Source organism: Schistocerca nitens, chromosome 7, assembly GCF_023898315.1.
Source record: "Schistocerca nitens isolate TAMUIC-IGC-003100 chromosome 7, iqSchNite1.1, whole genome shotgun sequence".
Lineage (NCBI taxonomy): Eukaryota > Metazoa > Arthropoda > Insecta > Orthoptera > Acrididae > Schistocerca > Schistocerca nitens.
The window spans coordinates 408,692,992-408,713,582 of NC_064620.1; the positions used below are offsets into that span (position 1 = coordinate 408,692,992).

Genomic DNA, 20,591 nt, shown 5'->3' on the forward strand with positions numbered 1-20,591 from the left:
TCCCCATATACCTGGATACAGAACCTGTTCAGCTGATGTTCTGGCCAGCACATACTCCAAATTTTTCATCTACTGAAAACTTCTGGCAAAGAGTTGCCAAGAGATGGCATGCCAGTGCTCACTAGCAACTGAAATGACAAACACTGGCATAGAGATGTACTGGTGTGGATTGACCTACCTGTATCTGTCATTCAAGCTCAGTTTGACTTAATGCCCAGCTGAGGTAAAGCCATTGACTCTGATGTAAGTGGCAGCCCTTTCTGCCAATTCACACTCTGTAAAGTTTTAATTTCTTCTGAAACTTACCAGAATATTAAAATTGTGTTCTGCCTTTTTTTGGGCAACTGCCCGACAAAATAAGTGTTCCAAATATGACCATGTCCCACCCTCACAAATACATCTTTACCACTACCTCTAATTTCTTCTCCTTGAACTTAAGTTTCACTTCCAAATTTCTCCTTGGTTTCCTCTATTTCCTGCTGAACATACAGATTGTATATCATTGTGGATAGGCTACAATGATGTCGCAGTCCATTCTCGAGCATTGATTCCCTTTCATGTCCTTCATATCTTATAGCTGCCTTCTGATTTCTGTACAAATTGTGCATAACCTTTTGCTCCATGGGTTTTATCCCTGCTGCTTTCAACATATCACTGCGTTTAATTTATCCAACATTGTGAACACTTTCTTTATATCTACAAACACTATATATGGTGTGATATTTCAATGAGTGTCATTCACTGAAATGTCATTTTGACAAACACATTCAACTGGATACCCAAGAGCTTGAGGGTTTATGGTCCTTGTGTAAGGATTTCATGAAAGAGGATCAGGTAATATAGTGTGTGGCACAGGAAATGGCCTGGACAGGGACATGACATACAACATAGGTGATGACCTGAATAAGATAGTTTCCCTAGCTGGTGGCACAAATGTGAGCTGGGTAGGGCTGTTCCAGTAGCATGATCAGCTTCATCTTACCTGTACTATAAGGCAGGTAAATGCAAAGCTGGAAGTAGCACTGTAGCACTGATTACTGCTGGTCAGGCAAACATTGCAGTCATACTGATGGGGACTATTGGGTGATGGGGCTATGCTACACATGGTCCACACTTCAATACGTTGGGAAAAGGAGACTGGTGTAGTTGATGAGTGAGAGTACAGCAGATTTGCTCTGTGTCCACACAAGGTCAAATATCTTTTGTCATGGCTAGGAGAACTAGGGCTTTTTTATTACAATTCATGACAACAGGCTCCTCTTTCTTAAAAGAATCTGACTTTTGCACACTGGAATGTGCAAGCATCACAAAAATTTACGCAGAGTTATCTGCTATTCATAAAAATGTGCAATCTATTAAAAATTAAGTACACCATCTTGAACATGAATTACAGTCTTTGAGCAGCGTGGTAGTATGCATTACAGAACTTTGGTGTAGAGATGAAGAACTGCATGGTATACTGCTATCATCATACGAATGTGCAAGTTGCTATTGTAGGTCTACCTTAAAGGGTGGCAGATCATGTGTTTATATGATGGCTGACACATATTTTAAAGCTGGAGAACATGTGACCACAGTTAACATAGATAAACATTTTGAACTATCAGCCATTGAAGTAACAAAGCCAGGTGCCTATAAGAAGCTAATCATTTGTATGTTTGCTGCTCAGCTAGTAGTAATGTGGAGACATTCTTCAACAAACTAAATGGAGTCCTGGAAAGGATCTCCACCCCCAAAACTAGCATAATAATTTGTGGAGATGTAAATATTAACGCTGGAGTTAAGAGTGAAATTAGTAATAGCTTCATAAATATTTTGAGCACTTTCTGTGTGGCACAATTGATAACACTGCTGTGAGGGTTTCAGAAAGTTCAACTTCAGTTTTTGACCATGTATTTATGGACATTGACAGGGAAAATGGTAAAATATTTATGAGAGATCTTGGCACTTTGGATCATTACTGTCACATAATGTAGCTAAAGATGGGATTGTGAAACCTGCAAAACTGCAGGTCTACAAAAGGATTTTGTGAGATGATCCTTGGCTGAATAAAGATAAATAAATAAATCAGATGAAACTATATGGTTCCTGAGATCTTTTCAAGTCTCAACTATCTATGATGTACGTATTCAGACTGAAAGAATGAATGAAAATTTGTACCAAGGCCAGATTTTGGACCCTAGTCTTCTGCTCACTAGGCAGATGTGCTAACCACTGCAAATTTTCATTTGTTGCTTCAGTCTACATATATATATACACAAAATAAATAAATATTCCAGAATGAAATTTTCACTCTGCAGCAGAGTGTGCACTGATATGAAACTTTCTGGCATATTAAAACTTTGTGCTAGAACAATACTAAAACTCAGGACCTTTGCCTTTCGCAGGCATTTGCTCTACCAATGAGCTACCCAAGCATGACTCATGACCCATACTCACAGCTTTACTTCAGCCAGCACCTCATCTCCCATCTTCCAAACTTCACAGCAGCTCTCCTGCAAAACTTGCAGAACTTGTACTCCTGGAAGAAAGGATATTGCAAAGATATTTAAATAAATATTACTATAAACATAAGTTTCCTTTTCTTCAATCTATCTCCTAAGACAATTTTTAGGGACAGTATTGCCTCTTGTGTTGCTACATTGTTCCCTAAAACAAACTGATTTTCCTTGAGCTTGGCTTCTACATGATTTTCCACTCTGTAAATAATTTGTGTCAATATTTTATAACCCTAAATTGCTAAGCTGATAATTTGGTAATATCCACACCTGTCAGCACTTCCTTTCTATGGAATTATGCTCTCCCAAGTTTATTAAGTGAGATGGTACAGTGGTTAGCACATTGGACCTACATTTTGGAGGACAAAGGCAAAAGTTCATATATGACCATATGGTTTAGGTTTCCCTAATTTCCCTAAACTGCCCCAGGAAAATAGAGGGATAGTTCCTTGAGAAAGGGCACAGCTAATTTTCTTTCCCTTCCTTGAAACACTCTGAGCTCTTGCTGTTTCTAATTACATCAGTTTCAATAGGACATTAAATCCTAATCTTCCTTGCTTCTTTCCTTCATTCTTCAAAGAGTTCTCAATAATTCCAAGAGAATGTCATTTATTGTAAGTACCTTAATCCATTCATATTGGTAGCTGCGGGTTTAGTGTGACTGGATGCCAAAAGAAGAGGACCTGGTCTGATTCCCTACCGGGTCGGAGATTTTCTCTGTTCAGGGACAGGGTATTGAATTATCATAATTTCATTGTGACTGACAAGCAAGTCACTTAAATGATGGCAACTAAAAAGACTTACATCTGAAAGTGAACCACCACACAACAGAGAGGGAGTGTGTGTCTCATTTTGACTTGGGACTTACAATTCTCTGTCAGACTGCCTGTCCCTTCTTCATTTACTTCCTCTGCACCTTCTAGAATACTGTCTTCATGTTTGTTTCCCAAGTATGGCCTCCCTGTCTGTTCTTTCCACATTTTAGACTTCATTTATTTGCTTAATACTGGCTTCCCATCTGGGGTCTTAATATAACGGGATAGACAAAAAATCTACTCACCAAATGGTGACAGGGGAGTACACTTATAAAGGTATTTAAGACTGCAAACTTTCAGAGCCAGTGGCTCCTTCTCCTGGCAGAAGGGTTGAAGGGAAAGGAAGAGGGGTGAAGGAAAAGGACTGATAAGGTTTAGGGAAAGGAGCAGAGTTCAGAAAAGTCACCTGGAACCTCTGATCAGGAGAGACTTACCAGATAGCATGAAAAGGAAACAGTTGTATATAAGAGGAGTTCCATCTGGAGTAATTCAGACATGTGAGGTATTGATCACTGATCAACTGAAAAGTGAAAAAGTGAAGCTGCTAGAGCTGGTGTCAGAGATTTTCTGAGGAAAATTACAACCTATGAGACTCAATATTTTAGAGGAAACTATAACAAAACCTTTTCTGGTCCCACATTTTATGATTAAAGCCCTACATGAAAAGTACACTAAAGAAATATGGGATAATGGCAGTGTGTACTAGAGGACTTTCTGTGAGGAATTCCAGAAGATGACACTCAGTACTGTAAAAGAAACTGATCGCGTACACATCTGCAACCTGTGACAAAATGGAAATTCAATTGCTACTTGGTCCAGAAAGCTAAAAACCTAAGTTAATGAAAGCTGTGAAAGATCACCATGAAATATCTGATGGGGCTCACAAAAGTAAGGCTGCTGGTAAAGAAATTGCAAAAAACATTAATGGAACACACACCATTAAGTTTGATCTGCAGCAATGCCTCCCAACTCATTTACTCAGAAATTTGATATCATATTACAGATGGACACTATGGACATGCAGCCTAACAGTATACAACTGTGGGAAGGGACTGACACACTTAGTTATGGCATGAAGCTCTTTCTGTAAAAGGAGTTATTGAAGTGGAATTGTGCTTGTACAGATTCATTCAAGGTATCAAACCAGAAGTGAGAACATTGATAATGTATTCTGACAGCTGTTCAGGCCAAAATAAGAACAGCCATACTTCAGTGGTGTGCATGTTTGTCCTTCAGGAGTCATCAACCTTGGAAATAATCAATTACAAATTTCTTACTCCTGGTCACATCCACATGGAGTGTGATTCAGCACACTGTTTGATCAAATAGAAGAGGAAAAATTTCAACACTTTTATAGAAGACCAACATAACTGGACACAATGGATTAGATAAAATGGAAAAAAAGAGAATTTCTCTCCTGTAAAACGCAGAGAAACAGTTTTCTTGACTATGCTGCCTGTTGAAGCATCAATTACAAAATTACGTCAAGGGCAATGATGGTAATCCATGCCAATCGAGGCAGGTCTGGTGGCTCCAGTTCAAAACAGACCAACTAGGGAATATTCTTTTAAAACTATGACCTTCAGGAAGTGGGGGAAAGAGCAGTCATTGAAACCTCTTCTGATATATTCTGAACTGTGTAAAATTTTGCCTGAGAAAAAGAAAGATTTTATGAATCTTTTACCTTTTATTTCTTCAGTGCTTCACTACTTTTACCAAAATTTACCAACATGTAGCAGTGCTGTGAATATTTACCCTCATATGGATGATGAAGACGTAGAGTCCTGAATTTTTTTGTACATGGCTATAATTTTAGTCCACTGTTTTTGTTCCAGTAGTTGTATAGAATAAGTTATGTTCCTGAATACTTAAGTTTCATCTATTAATTTATGAAGCATTCATAAGAGCAAGTGCAACCACATTTTAATAAGTTAAGACTGGAGCTCAAGTCCAGAATGAAGAATTTCTTGAATGTAAAATGGATCAAGTGCACATTTTTAATGCACACTGACTTTAATGTTGAACATCAGTAACTAAAATTCATTTTAAATGGAAAACCAATTTATACTGATGGGATAGTTTGGGAATACATTAAGTGCCAAAACAATTTTGTGCCGCCCTTACATGATATTGCCTTTGTTGTCAAACATTGCACTGCAATTTGCTGGAATTCTAATTTATGGACTTGACATGCTATCCATTAGCATGTGAGTTAAACAAAAGTGGATACTTGCTTAATAATGTAAATGAATTATCATCCAGTATTTTGTAAAAGGGTGCAATACACATATTGAATAAGGTGTTTTTTTACAAGTAAACTAAAGTTCAGATAGAGTCAACTGAAGCTCCTGATTCAGGTTAGATTAGATTAGTACTTGTTCCATAGATCATGAATATGACACTTCTTAATGATGTGGAACATGTCAGGTTAATAAAAGGTGTCTGTACAAGATATTACATTACACAAAATATTACATGACACTTAATATTTTTAATATATATATTTTTTAATTTCCTTTTAAATGCTATATAGCTATCTGTCAGACTTTAGATGCTATTAGGTAAGTGACCAAAGACTTTTGTGGCAGCATAATTTACCCCCTTCTGAGCCAAAGTTAGATTTAACCTTGAGTAGTGAAGATCATCCTTTCTCCTAGTGTTGTAGCCATGTACACTGCTATTACTTTTGAATTCGTTTGGATTGTTAACAAAAAATTACATAAGTGAATATATATATTTATTGTGAGGCTACAGTGAAGATCCCTAGCTCTTTAAATAAGTGTCTGCAGGATGATCTTGGATGAGCTCCAGCAATTATTCTGATTACATGCTTTTGTGCAATGAACACTCTTTTACTCAATGATGATTTACCCCAGAATATGACGCCATACGAAAGCAGAGAATGAAAACAGGCATGGTAAGCTAATTTACTGAGATGTATATTGCCAAAATTTGCAATGACCATAATAGAATAAGTAGCTGAACTCAAACGTTTCAGCAGATCCTCAGTGTGTTTTTTCCAGTTCAACCCCTCACCAATGTATACACCTAGAAATTTTGAATATTCTACATTAGCTACCGATTTCTGATCAAAGTCTATATTTATTAATGGTGTCATTCTATTTACTGTGTGGAACTGTATATACTGTGTTTTGTCAAAGTTTAATGAGAGCCTATTTGCAGAGAACCACTCAATGATTTTCTGAAAAACATCGTTTACAATTTCACCAGTTAATTCTTGTCTGTTGGGTGTGATAGCTATACTTGTATAATCTGAGGTAATGTGTATTTTGTCTTCGATATTAATTTATTACTTGATACATTCCATGTACAAGGTTTCTCTTTATGATTGTATCTACAAAATATGGTTTGTTTGTGGATAAACTGGATGTACAGCAATATATTATCTTACGTAAAATCAGAAACCAAAACAGTTGCAACTGCAGTAGAATAGACAATACAGGAACACATTTGAGTAAAGTGAAATATTTACTGTACATTTTTTTAATTTCATACTGTACTGCTTTCGAAGTCTGTGTCTGTTGCACTCAAGGTACATAATTTAAGGTTTACTGAACTTCAGTCTACATTTAGCTTCTCTTTGTAAGATATAGTGTATCACTTTCAATTTAAATCCTCTAAAGCATGTTAATTCTATTATACATTTGATTTTAACATTGTAATACATGCCTGTTTACTGAACAATTTTATTAATACAATGATGCAGTTCTTGGCTTTCAACAAATTAGAATGTAAATTAAGCAGTAATCATACATGGAACACTTAAACATGAAAATAAGTAATATTTTCACTCAACAGCTCAGTCCAGCAATGTCATCAAACTGAAGCACACCTTTAATACTGTTACTTTCATTGTCTCACAAACTATGGTATCACATTATAATTCATCAATGAAAGTAATAAAACAACAATACTGATGTAACTTTTTGTGTCCAAATTGTTCTCTCTCTTGTTGCAACCTCCCGGCCAAAATTAATTTTCTAGATTGGAACTCAGGAAATCAGATATTCAGTACATTTTCAATTGTGATGGCTGTGTCACCGGAATATCTTGTAGGCATAGTTAATCCATATGTTGTAGAAATCAGATGATAGCCTCAATCTGATGACAAGATACCAGATGACTCTGAGTACTACGAACATTCCAAATAAACCAAGAATTTGAACAGTAATGCTCTCTTCTTCTGCATTCAGCATCCTGTGGGGAAGATAATAGGAAAACAGTTTTATGTTAACTCAATGCGGAATATGTCTACAGAAACTGTACTGTATACTGAGAAACATAACAATACCCAAATATTACAAGTGTGTATATTAGACAAGGATGGAGAAGGATATCAGCTGTACCTTTTTCAAAGTATGAATTCTGGTAATTGTCTCAAGCAATTTAAGTAAATCTGTGAAACATAAATCTCGATGGTCAGATGTGGATTTGAAGCCTCTGTAATGACCCACATGGATCTACACCTAAGATCTGGGCACTTAGCTGTAAGGCATGCCACAGAAGTGTACAGTTGCATCTAGGAGTTTGAGAATACTCAGAGGCTGTCACTCATGGATGCACATCCAGCCTCTTGTCTGCACAATCTCATGGTGAGCTGACAGCTTTTAGAGACAGTCCTGGCCAGCACTAACTCAGTTACATGTTTACCTTTGCATAGTTGTTATCAAACAGCTATTGCGAGTCATTCCATGACTAGTGTATCAATTATAATAAATTGTTTTCTAGACTTAACTTCATTGTTTGTTGTGTCAGCCATTGTGTGGTATTCCCTTGTGGACTTAGAACAAATTGGTGATAAGTAGGGTTGTATCTTCACACATTTTAGATTGTGCAGTTGCTTTCTGTCTATTGTCATAGCATGGAGTCTCTTATTCAAACATTGGTGCAGGAACAGATTTGCAAGTATTTCTTTCCGAAAATTCATCTCCAGCTTCATTTCCTCCTCAGTTCCCATCATTTGACAAGGCGATGAAAGATTTGAAGGTGTATGAACACTGCCTATCACAGCATTTTCATGCCTTCCACATTACAAACACTCCCAATTTTTAGCAGGTGTTGTGGCAGTTGGCCCCATTGCAGGAAGCCTCCTTGTTGTTTGATTATGTTTGTAGTTGTCTTTCAATTATCACCACTGCATGCATTTCACAGTCACTAGGGTTGAATTTTGCCAGTGCAAGAAGTTGCCCCATCAGTCTTATCATGCCTGGGCTGCAACCCTCCATGGCCTTAGTCACAAGTGCTATTTTGTCATGGACAATTCAGAAGAGTCATATGTGGGCACCACAGTTTCTGATTTTACCATCTGCTCCAACCTGGATAAGGAAGTTCAGCAATGGTACCTCCAGTTGGAGAACCTCTCCCTTGAAGAGGTTTTGTCAATTGCCCAGTTTTATGAGGTCGAACAAGTAGATGGTCAGCAACTGGAAGCCAGGCGTAATGTTGCAGTGGGTCAGGGTAGCCTGGCTTGCATCTACTGCTTCCAGAAATGATGATGTGGCAGTGCAAGCCGACTGATCCAGCAGCTCCTGCACAGCATGTGTACAATGTTCCAGCTGCTGCTGCCTGTTACCACCATGTCTGCCATGTTACTCCAAACATGAAAGACCTGAGTGTCCCTAGTGTTGGGCCATTGGTCTCAAGTGTCACAAAAAGAGGCCACATTGTGTTAGTCTGTCACTCAACTGCACAGAACACAGCATCAGAGACCATGGATATGGATATTCAGAAAATGTAATCATCAGAGCTGCTTCCTGAGCATGCGTATAACAAGCTTTTTATTGAGGTTGTGGTTCTCTAACAACAGCTGCACCAGCAGGTAGACACCAACTTGGCAGTTTTCTGCTTAATGTCCAAACATATTCAGGTCTTGACTCTCTGTATGCATAGCTGGTAAACAGGTGCCTCAGGGTAAAGTCAAGCTGGAGCATGAGCAGCTCGCCTCTCTTTGGATTGTGGTTCCCATTTCCACTAGTGAATATCATTAAAAACCCTCTGTTTAATTGTTCCTTTGTTGTGATTTTATGGCCACCACGAATTCACAGTCTGTGGTCAGGATGTGACCACTGCCACGTCATGACGAACTGTTCAGACGATTATCAGGGCTTAGTTCTTCTCCAGACTTGATCATTCCAAAGCATATCACCAGGTACCTGTGGATGATGAGTGCCAGCATATTGTGATCACTAACACATCATTTAACCGTAATCAATACAAATGGTTTATGTTTGGGGTGCCAAGCACCCTTGCAGTTTTTCAGTGTTGTTTGGGACAGGTCATGTCCAATCTTCCACACTACTTCAACTACTTAGATAACATCATCATTACAGAACATACTTTGAGTGACCACCTGCACAACCTCTGTTCCCATTTTAAAATCTCTAGTATGTGAATCTGCATTTCAATCTACAGAAGTCAAATTTTTTCCAACCACCTCTTGAGTTTCAGGACCACATCGTCTTGAGGCCGGGTATCCAACTCAAGCAGAGTCTTGTCAGGGCCATTACAGACCAGTCACATCCCTATTCATTGTGTGAACCGAAGGCATTTTTTTTTGGTAAAATTTCTATTACCACCAGTTCATTCTCAGGGCATTCACCATTGCACACCCACTGCATCTCCTCCTACACAAAGTTGCTCCCTTTATTTGGTCTCCAGCTTGTGACAGTCCTTCAACACACTGAAGGAACACTTCCAGTCATCACCATGTCTAGCTACCTCTGATCCCAACAAACCGTTGGTTTTAGCTATGGGTGCCTCACAGCCTGATGTAAGGGTGGCCCTTGTCCATCAGGATGTTGATGGCTCAGAGCAGCCACTTGGTGTTTGCATCCAAAACCCTCAGTACAGCACAGGCACAGTACTCTCAGATCAACAAGGAGGTTCTACCCATAGTATATGTGGTCAGAAAATTCTTGTATGGCACCAAACTCCAACTAATTATGGGCCACATGTACTTAATTTCATGATTTAGCCCATCTGTTTGGGTTCCCAATAATGCACCCACAGATTGCAGCAGTGGACTTTGCTCCTCTCCAAATATAACTATGACATTCCCAGTCGATGATCCTGTCTCCAGGCTGGTAGTCCACTTTGTCCAACAGGGTTGACCTTCTCATCCTCTGAGCTGTTTCTCTGATCTGTTTCTTAACTTCTTTGTGTTGTGCCATCATCTATGTGTCTTAGATGGGATCCTTCTGATCTTCACAGATGATACAGATCCCTAGTTGATCATTTCCAGGAGTCTGCAGTGGGAGACTTTTACAGCTGTTATATGGGGCACACAAAACCCTTGGCTTGCAGACATGTTTACTGGCCCAGCGCTGATCAAGAGCTTGAACACTTAGTTGCTACACCTCTTTAGTGTTCTAGTCAAGAGGCAGACTCAGGTGATCATTCTCTCCATGGCCTCCAGCAACCCAGCTCTGGGAATGTGTCCACATTGATTTCATGGGTCCATTTCCGATTGTGATTGACACATTTTTGCATTTTCAGTTCATGGTCTGGTGCTTCTCAGCCGCCACCAAGGCTCTTCAATTCTTTTTAAGATCTTCCAGTTACCCTTATTTTTGACAATAGATCCCAGTTCTTGTCTCAGGTGTTTCATGATTTCTGTGTGCAGTCAGACACTCGCCATACTCAATCCCCTCCCCTTCACCTACTATTTAATGGGGACACCTAGTGCATGGTTCATACCTTTAAGAACCAGATTAAAAAATATCTGCAAGACTTCCCCATCAAAGAGGTCTACCTGGATGACTCCTACTGGTTCACGTAGCCCAGTGGAGCTTCTCCATGGCTGCCAGCCAAGTACACTGCTCCACCTCCTCTGTCTTGGATCTCACCCACCATTGTGTTCTAGCATAGTGGGTTTTACACTGAGGACGGCAGTCAGTGTGCGTGGTTTTGATTGGTGGCCCCCCTGGATACCAGTGGTCAACATGTGCCAGAACAGCCACCATGTCCTCACCCATGAACAGGGGACTGGGAGGTACAGTATCTTTAGGGGTGCTCCCCCACTTGTCCCAATAGTGCCTTTGCTGGTACCCCAGCCACTGGGCACCACCTACAGGGTGTTTCAAAAATGACCGGTATATTTGAAACGGCAATAAAAACTAAATGAGCAGCGATAGAAATACACCGTTTGTTGCAATATGCTTGGGACAACAGTACATTTTCAGGCGGACAAACTTTCGAAATTACAGTAGTTACAATTTTCAACAACAGATGGCACTGCAAGTGATGTGAAAGATATAGAAGACAACGCAGTCTGTGGGTGCGCCATTCTGTACGTCGTCTTTCTGCTGTAAGCGTGTGCTGTTCACAACGTGCAAGTGTGCTGTAGACAACATGGTTTATTCCTTAGAACAGAGGATTTTTCTGGTGTTGGAATTCCACCGCCTAGAACACAGTGTTGTTGCAACAAGACGAAGTTTTCAACGGAGGTTTAATGTAACCAAAGGACCGAAAAGCGATACAATAAAGGATCTGTTTGAAAAATTTCAACTGACTGGGAACGTGACGGATGAACGTGCTGGAAAGGTAGGGCGACCGCGTACGGCAACCACAGAGGGCAACGCGCAGCTAGAGCAGCAGGTGATCCAACAGCGGCCTCGGGTTTCCGTTCGCCGTGTTGCAGCTGCGGTCCAAATGACGCCAACGTCCACGTATCGTCTCATGCGCCAGAGTTTACACCTCTATCCACACAAAATTCAAACGCGGCAACCCCTCAGCGCCGCTACCATTGCTGCACAAGAGACATTCGCTAACGATACAGTGCACAGGATTGATGACGGCGATATGCATGTGGGCAGCATTTGGTTTACTGACGAAGCTTATTTTTACCTGGACGGCTTCGTCAATAAACAGAACTGGTGCATATGGGGAACCGAAAAGCCCCATGTTGCAGTCCCATCGTCCATGCATCCTCAAAAAGTACTGGTCTGGGCCGCCATTTCTTCCAAAGGAATCATTGGCCCATCTTTCAGATCCGAAACGATTACTGCATCACGCTATCTGGACATTCTTCATGAATTTGTGGCGGTACAAACTGCCTTAGACGACACTGCAAACACCTCGTGGTTTATGCAAGATGGTGCCCGGCCACATCGCACGGCCGACGTCTTTAATTTCCTGAATGAATATTTCGATGATCGTGTGATTGCTTTGGGCTATCCGAAACATACAGGAGGCGGCGTGGATTGGCCTCCCTATTCGCCAGACATGAACCCCTGTGACGTCTTTCTGTGGGGACACTTGAAAGACCAGGTGTACCGCCAGAATCCAGAAACAATTGAACAGCTGAAGCAGTACATCTCATCTGCATGTGAAGCCATTCCGCCAGACACATTGTCAAAGGTTTCGGGTAATTTCATTCAGAGACTACGCCATATTATTGCTACGCATGGTGGATATGTGGAAAATATCGTACTATAGAGTTCCCCAGACCGCAGCGCCATCTGTTGTTGAAAATTGTAACTACTGTAATTTCGAAAGTTTGTCTGCCTGAAAATGTACTGTTGTCCCAAGCATATTGCTACAAACGGTGTATTTCTATCGCTGCTCGTTTAGTTTTTATTGCCGTTTCAAATATACCGGTCATTTTTGAAACACCCTGTACCAGCAAGAATTCCACACTGCTCTATCAGTTGTGGCAGCACCTCCACTTGACAAGCATATGACTTCACAGACTCTGGTAGCAACTCTGGCGATGCTCCAGTGCATGTCACAGCAGCCTCAGCCTATAGTAGTGTCACCTCCACTTTGCACACCACCAACAGACACTGACATGCAGCCTGACTTGGACTGTCCATTACTGATTCTGTCACCTTGTGCACCAGCAAGGATGAAGGGGGGAGGGGGCTTTTGGGCGCATTCCTCATGCAGTCACTTTGACCTGTCTCCCTAGGTCTGTAGTTGCTTACTCCACCTGTATCACTACGTCTCTGATGACTGGGGGTTTGCTCACTCCTCTCACCTCCAGGGCCTTCTTGCATGTGGACACTGTCTCCACATTGTGTCCATCCACAGCTTATCAAAAGGATCAGTAACACTCCACTGCCTGCAAAGTGGAGGCATGTAGTGATCTACATAGGTCCACACCTGAGATCCAGAAGTGCAGTCTTAAGGCACATCATAGAAGTCAGCAGGTGCAGCTACAAGTTCAACACAGCTGAAAGTTTGGCACAGCTAGGAGTTTGACAACTGTCAAAAGGCTGCCACTCATTGTTTCACATGCAGCTTCTCATCTCTGCATTCTACTGGCCAGCCAACAGCTTTCAGAGATGGTCCCAGCAAGCTCTAACTCAGTTACATATTTCCTCTGCATATGTGTTATTGGACTATTATTGTGAGCCACTCCATGGCTGGTGTACCATTACAATAATCTGCCAGGAAGTTTCATATCAGCGCACACTCCGCTGCAGAGTGCAAATCTAATTCTGGAAACATCCCCCAGGCTGTGGCTAAGCCATGTCTACGCAATATCCTTTCTTTCAGGAGTGCTAGTTCTGCAAGGTTCGCAGGAGAGCCTCTGTAAAGTTTGGAAGGTAGGAGACGAGGTACTGGCAGAAGTAAAGCTGTGAGGACGGGGCGTGAGTCGTGCTTGGGTAGCTCAGTTGGTAGAGCACTTGCCCGCGAAAGGCAAAGGTCCTGAGTTCGAGTCTCGGTGCGGCACACAGTTTTAATCTGCCAGGAAGTTTCATATCAGCTCACACTCTGCTGCAGAGTGAAAATCTCATTCTGGAAACATCCCCCAGGCTGTGGCTAAGCCATGTCTCCGCAATATCCTTTCTTTCAGGAGTGCTAGTTCTGCAAAGTTCGCAGGAGAGCTTCTGTAAAGTTTGGAAGGTGGGAGACAAGGTACTGGCAGAAGTAAAGGTGTGAGGACGGGGCGTGAGTCGTGTTTGGGTAGCTCAGTTGGTAGAGCACTTGCCCGCGAAAGGCAAAGGTCCCGAGTTCGAGTCTTGGTGTGGCACACACTTTTAATCTGCCAGGAAGTTTCTGCTTTCTTGACTTAATAAAATTTGTTGTGTTTGTCATTGTGTGGTGGTCTCCTGTGGGACACCTATTTCTCCCAAATGTGAGGCCAGCATCATGCAAGTGTGTCACATCATAAAACTGACCAAATTCCTTGACCTGAAGGTTTCCATTTAACTATTGTTGCATGCAATACTTGTTTCATTTCCAGGCACTATAAAGAATCAACGAGTGATTTTATCCTTAAGAAGGTAAGATTAGTCCCACTAATGATTAACTTCTGCAGAATATATAATTTGATATTACACACACACACACACACACACACACACACACACACACACACACACACACACACACACACACACACTTACACAGGAACACACAAACATAGGTAAAGGAATATGAAATATGTGAAAACAAACTGATGTTATTTCTTCACAAACGTATGAAGAATGTAAGTCACTACAATGTTCAATATGTTTTGAAATTATGTTTTGTATATATGAACCTTTAAATCAGTACTTTCCATTAACATTCCATGCTGAAGTAGTGTTAGTAGTAGTAGCATTAGTGGTAGAAATTTTATCCATGATTAGATTTCTTTTACAAGGATACTGGACAAGTCACACTTTTACTATTTAAGAATAACAAAAATAAAGTAATTCACATATACAAACACTTACATACTTACAGCTACACCACATATAAAGAAAATATATCAACTGACCTGAGAATCACGTGAGGATACTGGAAAGGGCAGAACATTACGTCACAGTCCATGGGCTTCCTGTCTCTCATCATAGCTATTATCATTCCTATCATTCCCAGACGAATGAAACTCATGTTTGTCACTATTTTCATGAAAAGTGATATTTTATGGTACACACCAAGATTGTATTGCCACAGGGCAACAACTGGTGATATAACACAGGGTCCAATCACTGCACCTATCTGTAAGAATTTCAGGATCATTAAGTTATACTGCAGTTCACAAAAAGTAATACTTACTATTTGATAAATAAGAAGCAATATCAACTGCTGAATGGATGTTGTTCTACGTTGGAAATGCCAGTAGTAACACATTGGCAAAAGTCATTGGATTTTTGAAATGTGCTAAACAAATTTAATGTATCCCCTTTTTGATTTAATAAATTATCTCCTGGCAGCGGAGCTGACTTAGCTGCAATTTGCACAATAATGCTATGTGCCAAAGTGGTCATTTGGATGCACTTGAGGAACTTTTTGAGTGTCTTGATCACACTTTTTATTATTTCCAAAATCCCTTTATGCATTTTGACATTCTGTCATTTAAAAAGGCTATAAAATGCAACACAAAACTGGTATCTGAAGACATGAAAATAAGTCATATTTCACCTGCAAAAGGCAAAAGGCAAATGTCCCGAGTTCAAGTTCAAGTGTCTGGCACACAGTTTTAATCTGCCAGGAAGTTTCATATTTCACCAATGATTAGAGGCATAATATAATGAGTAGAAAACAGCTCTCTAGCTTACCAATCCTGTGATATGATATAAAATTTATCATTAAATACATGTATCTCACTAACATTCTCAGTCATGAGACAAGTGCAAACTGCTACCAACAAACAAATTGGAAGCCAAGTGAACTAAGCTGCTAGGCAGCACTGATCTTGTGGTATACACCGCATTTGTTTGTTTACAACTGCATTTTCATGTTACATTGTGTAATACAATTTCATAAGTAAACAATATTTTACAAAAGCTATTTCTTTACAAAACAATGCTTAACATATCTTTTGAGTGAGGGAAAATAATACATCAGAAGAGTGCTGAATGGCACTAGTGGACATGAGGCTAACTTTCTGTCAACAAACAATTTTTTTATGGTGTACAGCATATAAAACTCTAGGAATACCATCTGAGGCATACAGCGTTCATTTATGAGGAACAGGTGGTGCCCGTGCATTACTATTTTTGCCAATGGTAGCAAATGTGTGTATCTGCAATTCAGACAATTTGAGAAGGTATATGGCAACCATCCCAGAGTGTTTTATTGACACTCTTTAACCCCAAACATTAATTTAACCAAAGCACCAACCTAATATAGTCATGTAAAAGCCAGTGCAATATTACTGCTAATAGTACTTTGGCAATTGTTCTTCCTTACATAACCTGTTCTCTTTTACTTATGTTACACATCAAAGTTTTTACTTCATGCATTAAATAAAACTCTTACAGAAACAAATATAACTATGTAACAAACCATAAGCTGTAATTGTATATAGGACAGTTGAAGAATTAATAAAAATTAAAAAATTTAGAGATTAGTAGAGAGAAGAAGGGAATAAGTTTAGAAATGGCTCATTTAAAATAATGTACATACGATTTGGGCTTTTATGACCATAAAACTGTTTTCTGTGAATAATAAGCATTGCAAAAATGCCATGACAGAGTTAAATAATAATAAGTATGGTCAAGATAACAGAAAATTTATTGAAGAGTTTACTTAGCTGAAGGATTTATCAAGTAGGTACACGTTCAGTTTGCACTTGAAGTTAATTTTACTATTTATTAAATTCTTCTCATCACTGGATGCATGGACAAAGATTTTTTATAGTGAACTCCTCTCTGTGCCATACCAAGGAGTGAAATGAGTGAAAAATAGTTTAAATCATTTCCCCTCCTAGTATTATATTTATGATTGTTACTGTTGTTTCTCAGCTGTCATTGATGCTGACAGTAAGGCTGTTATCTGTGAGGCTGTTATCTGTATCTCTACTTGATTAAAGAGCTGTCTACAAGAGGTTCTTGAGTCGATAACATATATATTAACATTACAGCATGTCTCTGTGCAACAAACACTTTCTGCCTCAGTGAAAACCTACCCCAAACAGAATGAAAACAGCAAAAGTAGAGACATTTGTGACGCTTTTAACTCCAAAATCTGATGTTATCCTTAACAAAAAATTGCAGGGCTCAGCAATTTAAGATCTGTAACACATGTCTTCCATTTAAGATTCTTATTGGTACATAATCCATAGAATTTGGAATGTCATTCTTCATTTATTGACTTATCCTTGAGCATTATTTTTAATTTGTGTATTATGGCCTTTTGCAGCACATTTTGGCACATATTGTGTTTCATTTAGGTTCAGTGACAGTCCATTTGTAGAGAGCCAATTATCAATTTTCAAGAAAATTATATTTAAATTTTCAAATATCACAGTTTCTCTATACACACTTGGTTGTAATACTTCCATTATCAGCAGAGAGAACTGTTTTTGCTTCTTGGATACATGACAGAAATCACTTATACACTGGTGTGTAAAACTTAAGGAAAGTAATTTTCACATGGTGTGTCACTGCTGCATAACCTAGTTTGATCAAACTTCAACAATACATGAAAAAATTGCTACAATGTAGTGCAGAACATAACTGACAGAAACTTGCAATTAGAGCAACCAAAATAGCATATTTATTCAAAGACAACAGTTACACTAAGGTCACTGCAGTTCACAATGGACCACTGGACATTACAAGTGGTGGGACAAGTTTCTTAATAGCACATGTGATAGCCACAGATGCCAATGTATTTTCTGCAAAGTGCTACCACACTGATCTTAAGGTTGGTAAGGATTCTTGTAGTAGGGCATTCCATTCCTCCACTACTGTGGTTGACAATCACTCAATGGTCATTGGGGCATGTGGACTTGATGCAGTGCATCTTTGCAAGGAAAAATATGCATGATCAGTAGGATTTATATAAGGGAATGGACAGGTCATGCCAAATAGCCTCTCATTCCAAGAGCTCCTCCACCTGCACTGTTCAATATGATCATGCATTGTCATCCATTAAAATAAAGTCAGGGGTGCATTCAGGCCTGATTTCATTCTTATGTATGACAATGCATAACCATATTGAACAGCACAGTTGAAGGAGCAGAATAGAAGGGAGTGCATTGTAACAGTAATGTTCAGTGCTAAGTATACCATTTCCAAAGTTTTGGAGGTAGTATGCCCATTCATTCAACATTATGTGTTGCCACACCATAACTCATGGGCCACCAAAGTGATAATATTCAACAATGTACCTGAGTGCATTACATACCTCTAGTTATATGGGGGTATGTCTAGCACTGTCAAACATGAATACTTTGCTGGTCCAGGTGTTATGGTGTGGCAAAGCATAATGTTGCATGGGCAGACTGACCTCCAAATCTTTGAACATGGAACACTTGCTGGTCAACATTATTGTGACACTGTGATCCTTTCCCATGTGCACCTTTTAAGGGTGTATTTGTCCCTATCTTCATTTTTATGGATGACAATGTGTGACCACATTGATATTTATCTTTGTAGATGAAGGAGCTCTTGGAAGGAGAGAATATTTTACAAATGGACTGGCCTGCACCTTCCTCCAAATTAAATCCCATGGAGCACCTGTGGGATGTATTGAGGAAATGTATTGCAGGTGTCAATATGCACCAAAGACTGCCAAGCAGTTGCCAACTGTACTGGTTCAGTGCTAAGTATACCATTTCCAAAGTTTTGGAGGTAGTATGCCCATTCATTCAACATTATGTGTTGCCACACCATAACTCATGGGCCACCAAAGTGATAATATTCAACAATGTACCTGAGTGCATTACATACTTCTAGTTATATGGGGGTATGTCTAGCATTGTCAAACATGAATACTTTGCTGGTCCAGGTGTTATGGTGTGGCAAAGCATAATGTTGCATGGGCAGACTGACCTCCAAATCTTTGAACATGGAACACTTGCTGGTCAACATTATTGTGACACTGTGCTCCTTTCCCATGTGCACCTTTTAAGGGTGTATTTGTCCCTATCTTCATTTTTATGGATGACAATGTGTGACCACATTGATATTTATCTTTGTAGATGAAGGAGCTCTTGGAAGGAGAGAATATTTTACAAATGGACTGGCCTGCACCTTCCTCCAAATTAAATCCCATGGAGCACCTGTGGGATGTATTGGGGAAATGTATTGCAGGTGTCAATATGCACCAAAGACTGCCCAGCAGTTGCCAACTGTACTGGTGGAGGTGAGAATGCTCTACCACAAGAACTCCTTAGCAACCTTGTGGCCAGCATGGGAGGACACTGCAGAAAACGTGTTGCCATCTGTTGTGATCACATCCCTCTCAGGAACTATACTCCACTGTTTGCAATGTCGAGGGGACTATCATGAAATACGGTGACTTCTATGTAGTTATTGTCCTTGAAGGAGTGTCATTTCTTATGGTCTCAATGCATATTTATTCCCATTACCTTCCATACTATACCAAAGCAGTTCTTTCCAATTATGTTATAAATTTCATCAAGTTATGTGACACATGTGAAAGTTACTTTTGTCCTCAAGTTTAGCACATGAGAACAAAAATAGGCTCAATATCAATCCCTGTGGCACACCATTATTCCCCATTTGGAAGATGGTGTTTTACTTCTTATGCTCCCTGGGTTCTTAATGTGACCAATTTGCATTCTTTTACTTAGATATGATGAAACCAGGTTATCAGCATGAGGTCTATGCTGAAATAATTGAGCTTCTGCAGGAGGATACTGTGTAGTGCACAAACAAATGCTTTTGAATAGTTAGAGAAAATAACAGTTTACAGTTATTTTGACTTTCAAATTTTGTGAAAACCTATTCTTAGATTTTGAAAGCGGCATGCTTGATGGAAGGATCCTTTTGAAATCCAAATTGAGACTAAGTATCTTACCTTGAAATTGGTATATTAAGGTCTTGTGTACACAACTGAAAAACATAGTGAGATTAGTTGGAAATTATTAATGTTTGTTTCACTACCTTTCTTGCAAAGGGGTCTCACAATAGCATATTTTAGTCTATCTGAAAATATAGCTTGCATTAGTTGTGTACTACATATGCAACTGAATACATTTCATACATGTGCAGATCAGGATTTTAGTAATTTAATTTAGATATTATCAAGTACATGAGAGTTTCTGCTTTTGAGGGAGTTAATTATGTTGTTAATTTCTTTGGCAGAGTGTGAAGTAATTGTGATTCACCTGTACATATGTGGTATTGATACTGCTGCTTGCATGTAGGCCTACTCTATTGTTTTACATCTTGAACTCTGCCCACTCCAGTCTTCAGAGCAAATTATACAAAGTGATTATTAAACATGTTGGCTACCTGACTGCTATAATTTGTTATTTTATTTAATAACAAAGTCCTCCCATTCCTTAACTATTGACCAGATAAATTTAATTTTATTATCTGTATTATTAATTCCATACATTCATTTTAAT

The 20,591-nt window shown here is 39.5% G+C and overlaps 1 protein-coding gene across 2 annotated transcripts in view; it reads right to left on the minus strand.

Annotated features, from left to right (window-relative positions):
• Positions 1–6,654: 6,654 nt before the first annotated feature.
• LOC126195008 (ATP-binding cassette sub-family G member 1-like) overlaps positions 6,655–20,591 on the minus strand; it is a 361,717-nt gene continuing 347,780 nt past the window's right edge. Inside the window, exons 12-13 of one of the 2 annotated variants that reach the window (XM_049933433.1) lie at positions 15,042–15,265; positions 6,655–7,531 (exon numbers count right to left, since the gene is read on the minus strand). In XM_049933433.1, the coding sequence (XP_049789390.1) occupies positions 7,372–7,531; positions 15,042–15,265 (384 nt within the window). In that variant the 3' untranslated portion in view covers positions 6,655–7,371. Of the gene's footprint in view, positions 7,532–15,041; positions 15,266–20,591 lie in introns of those variants that run through there. The other variant, XR_007538545.1, reaches the window with a different exon arrangement.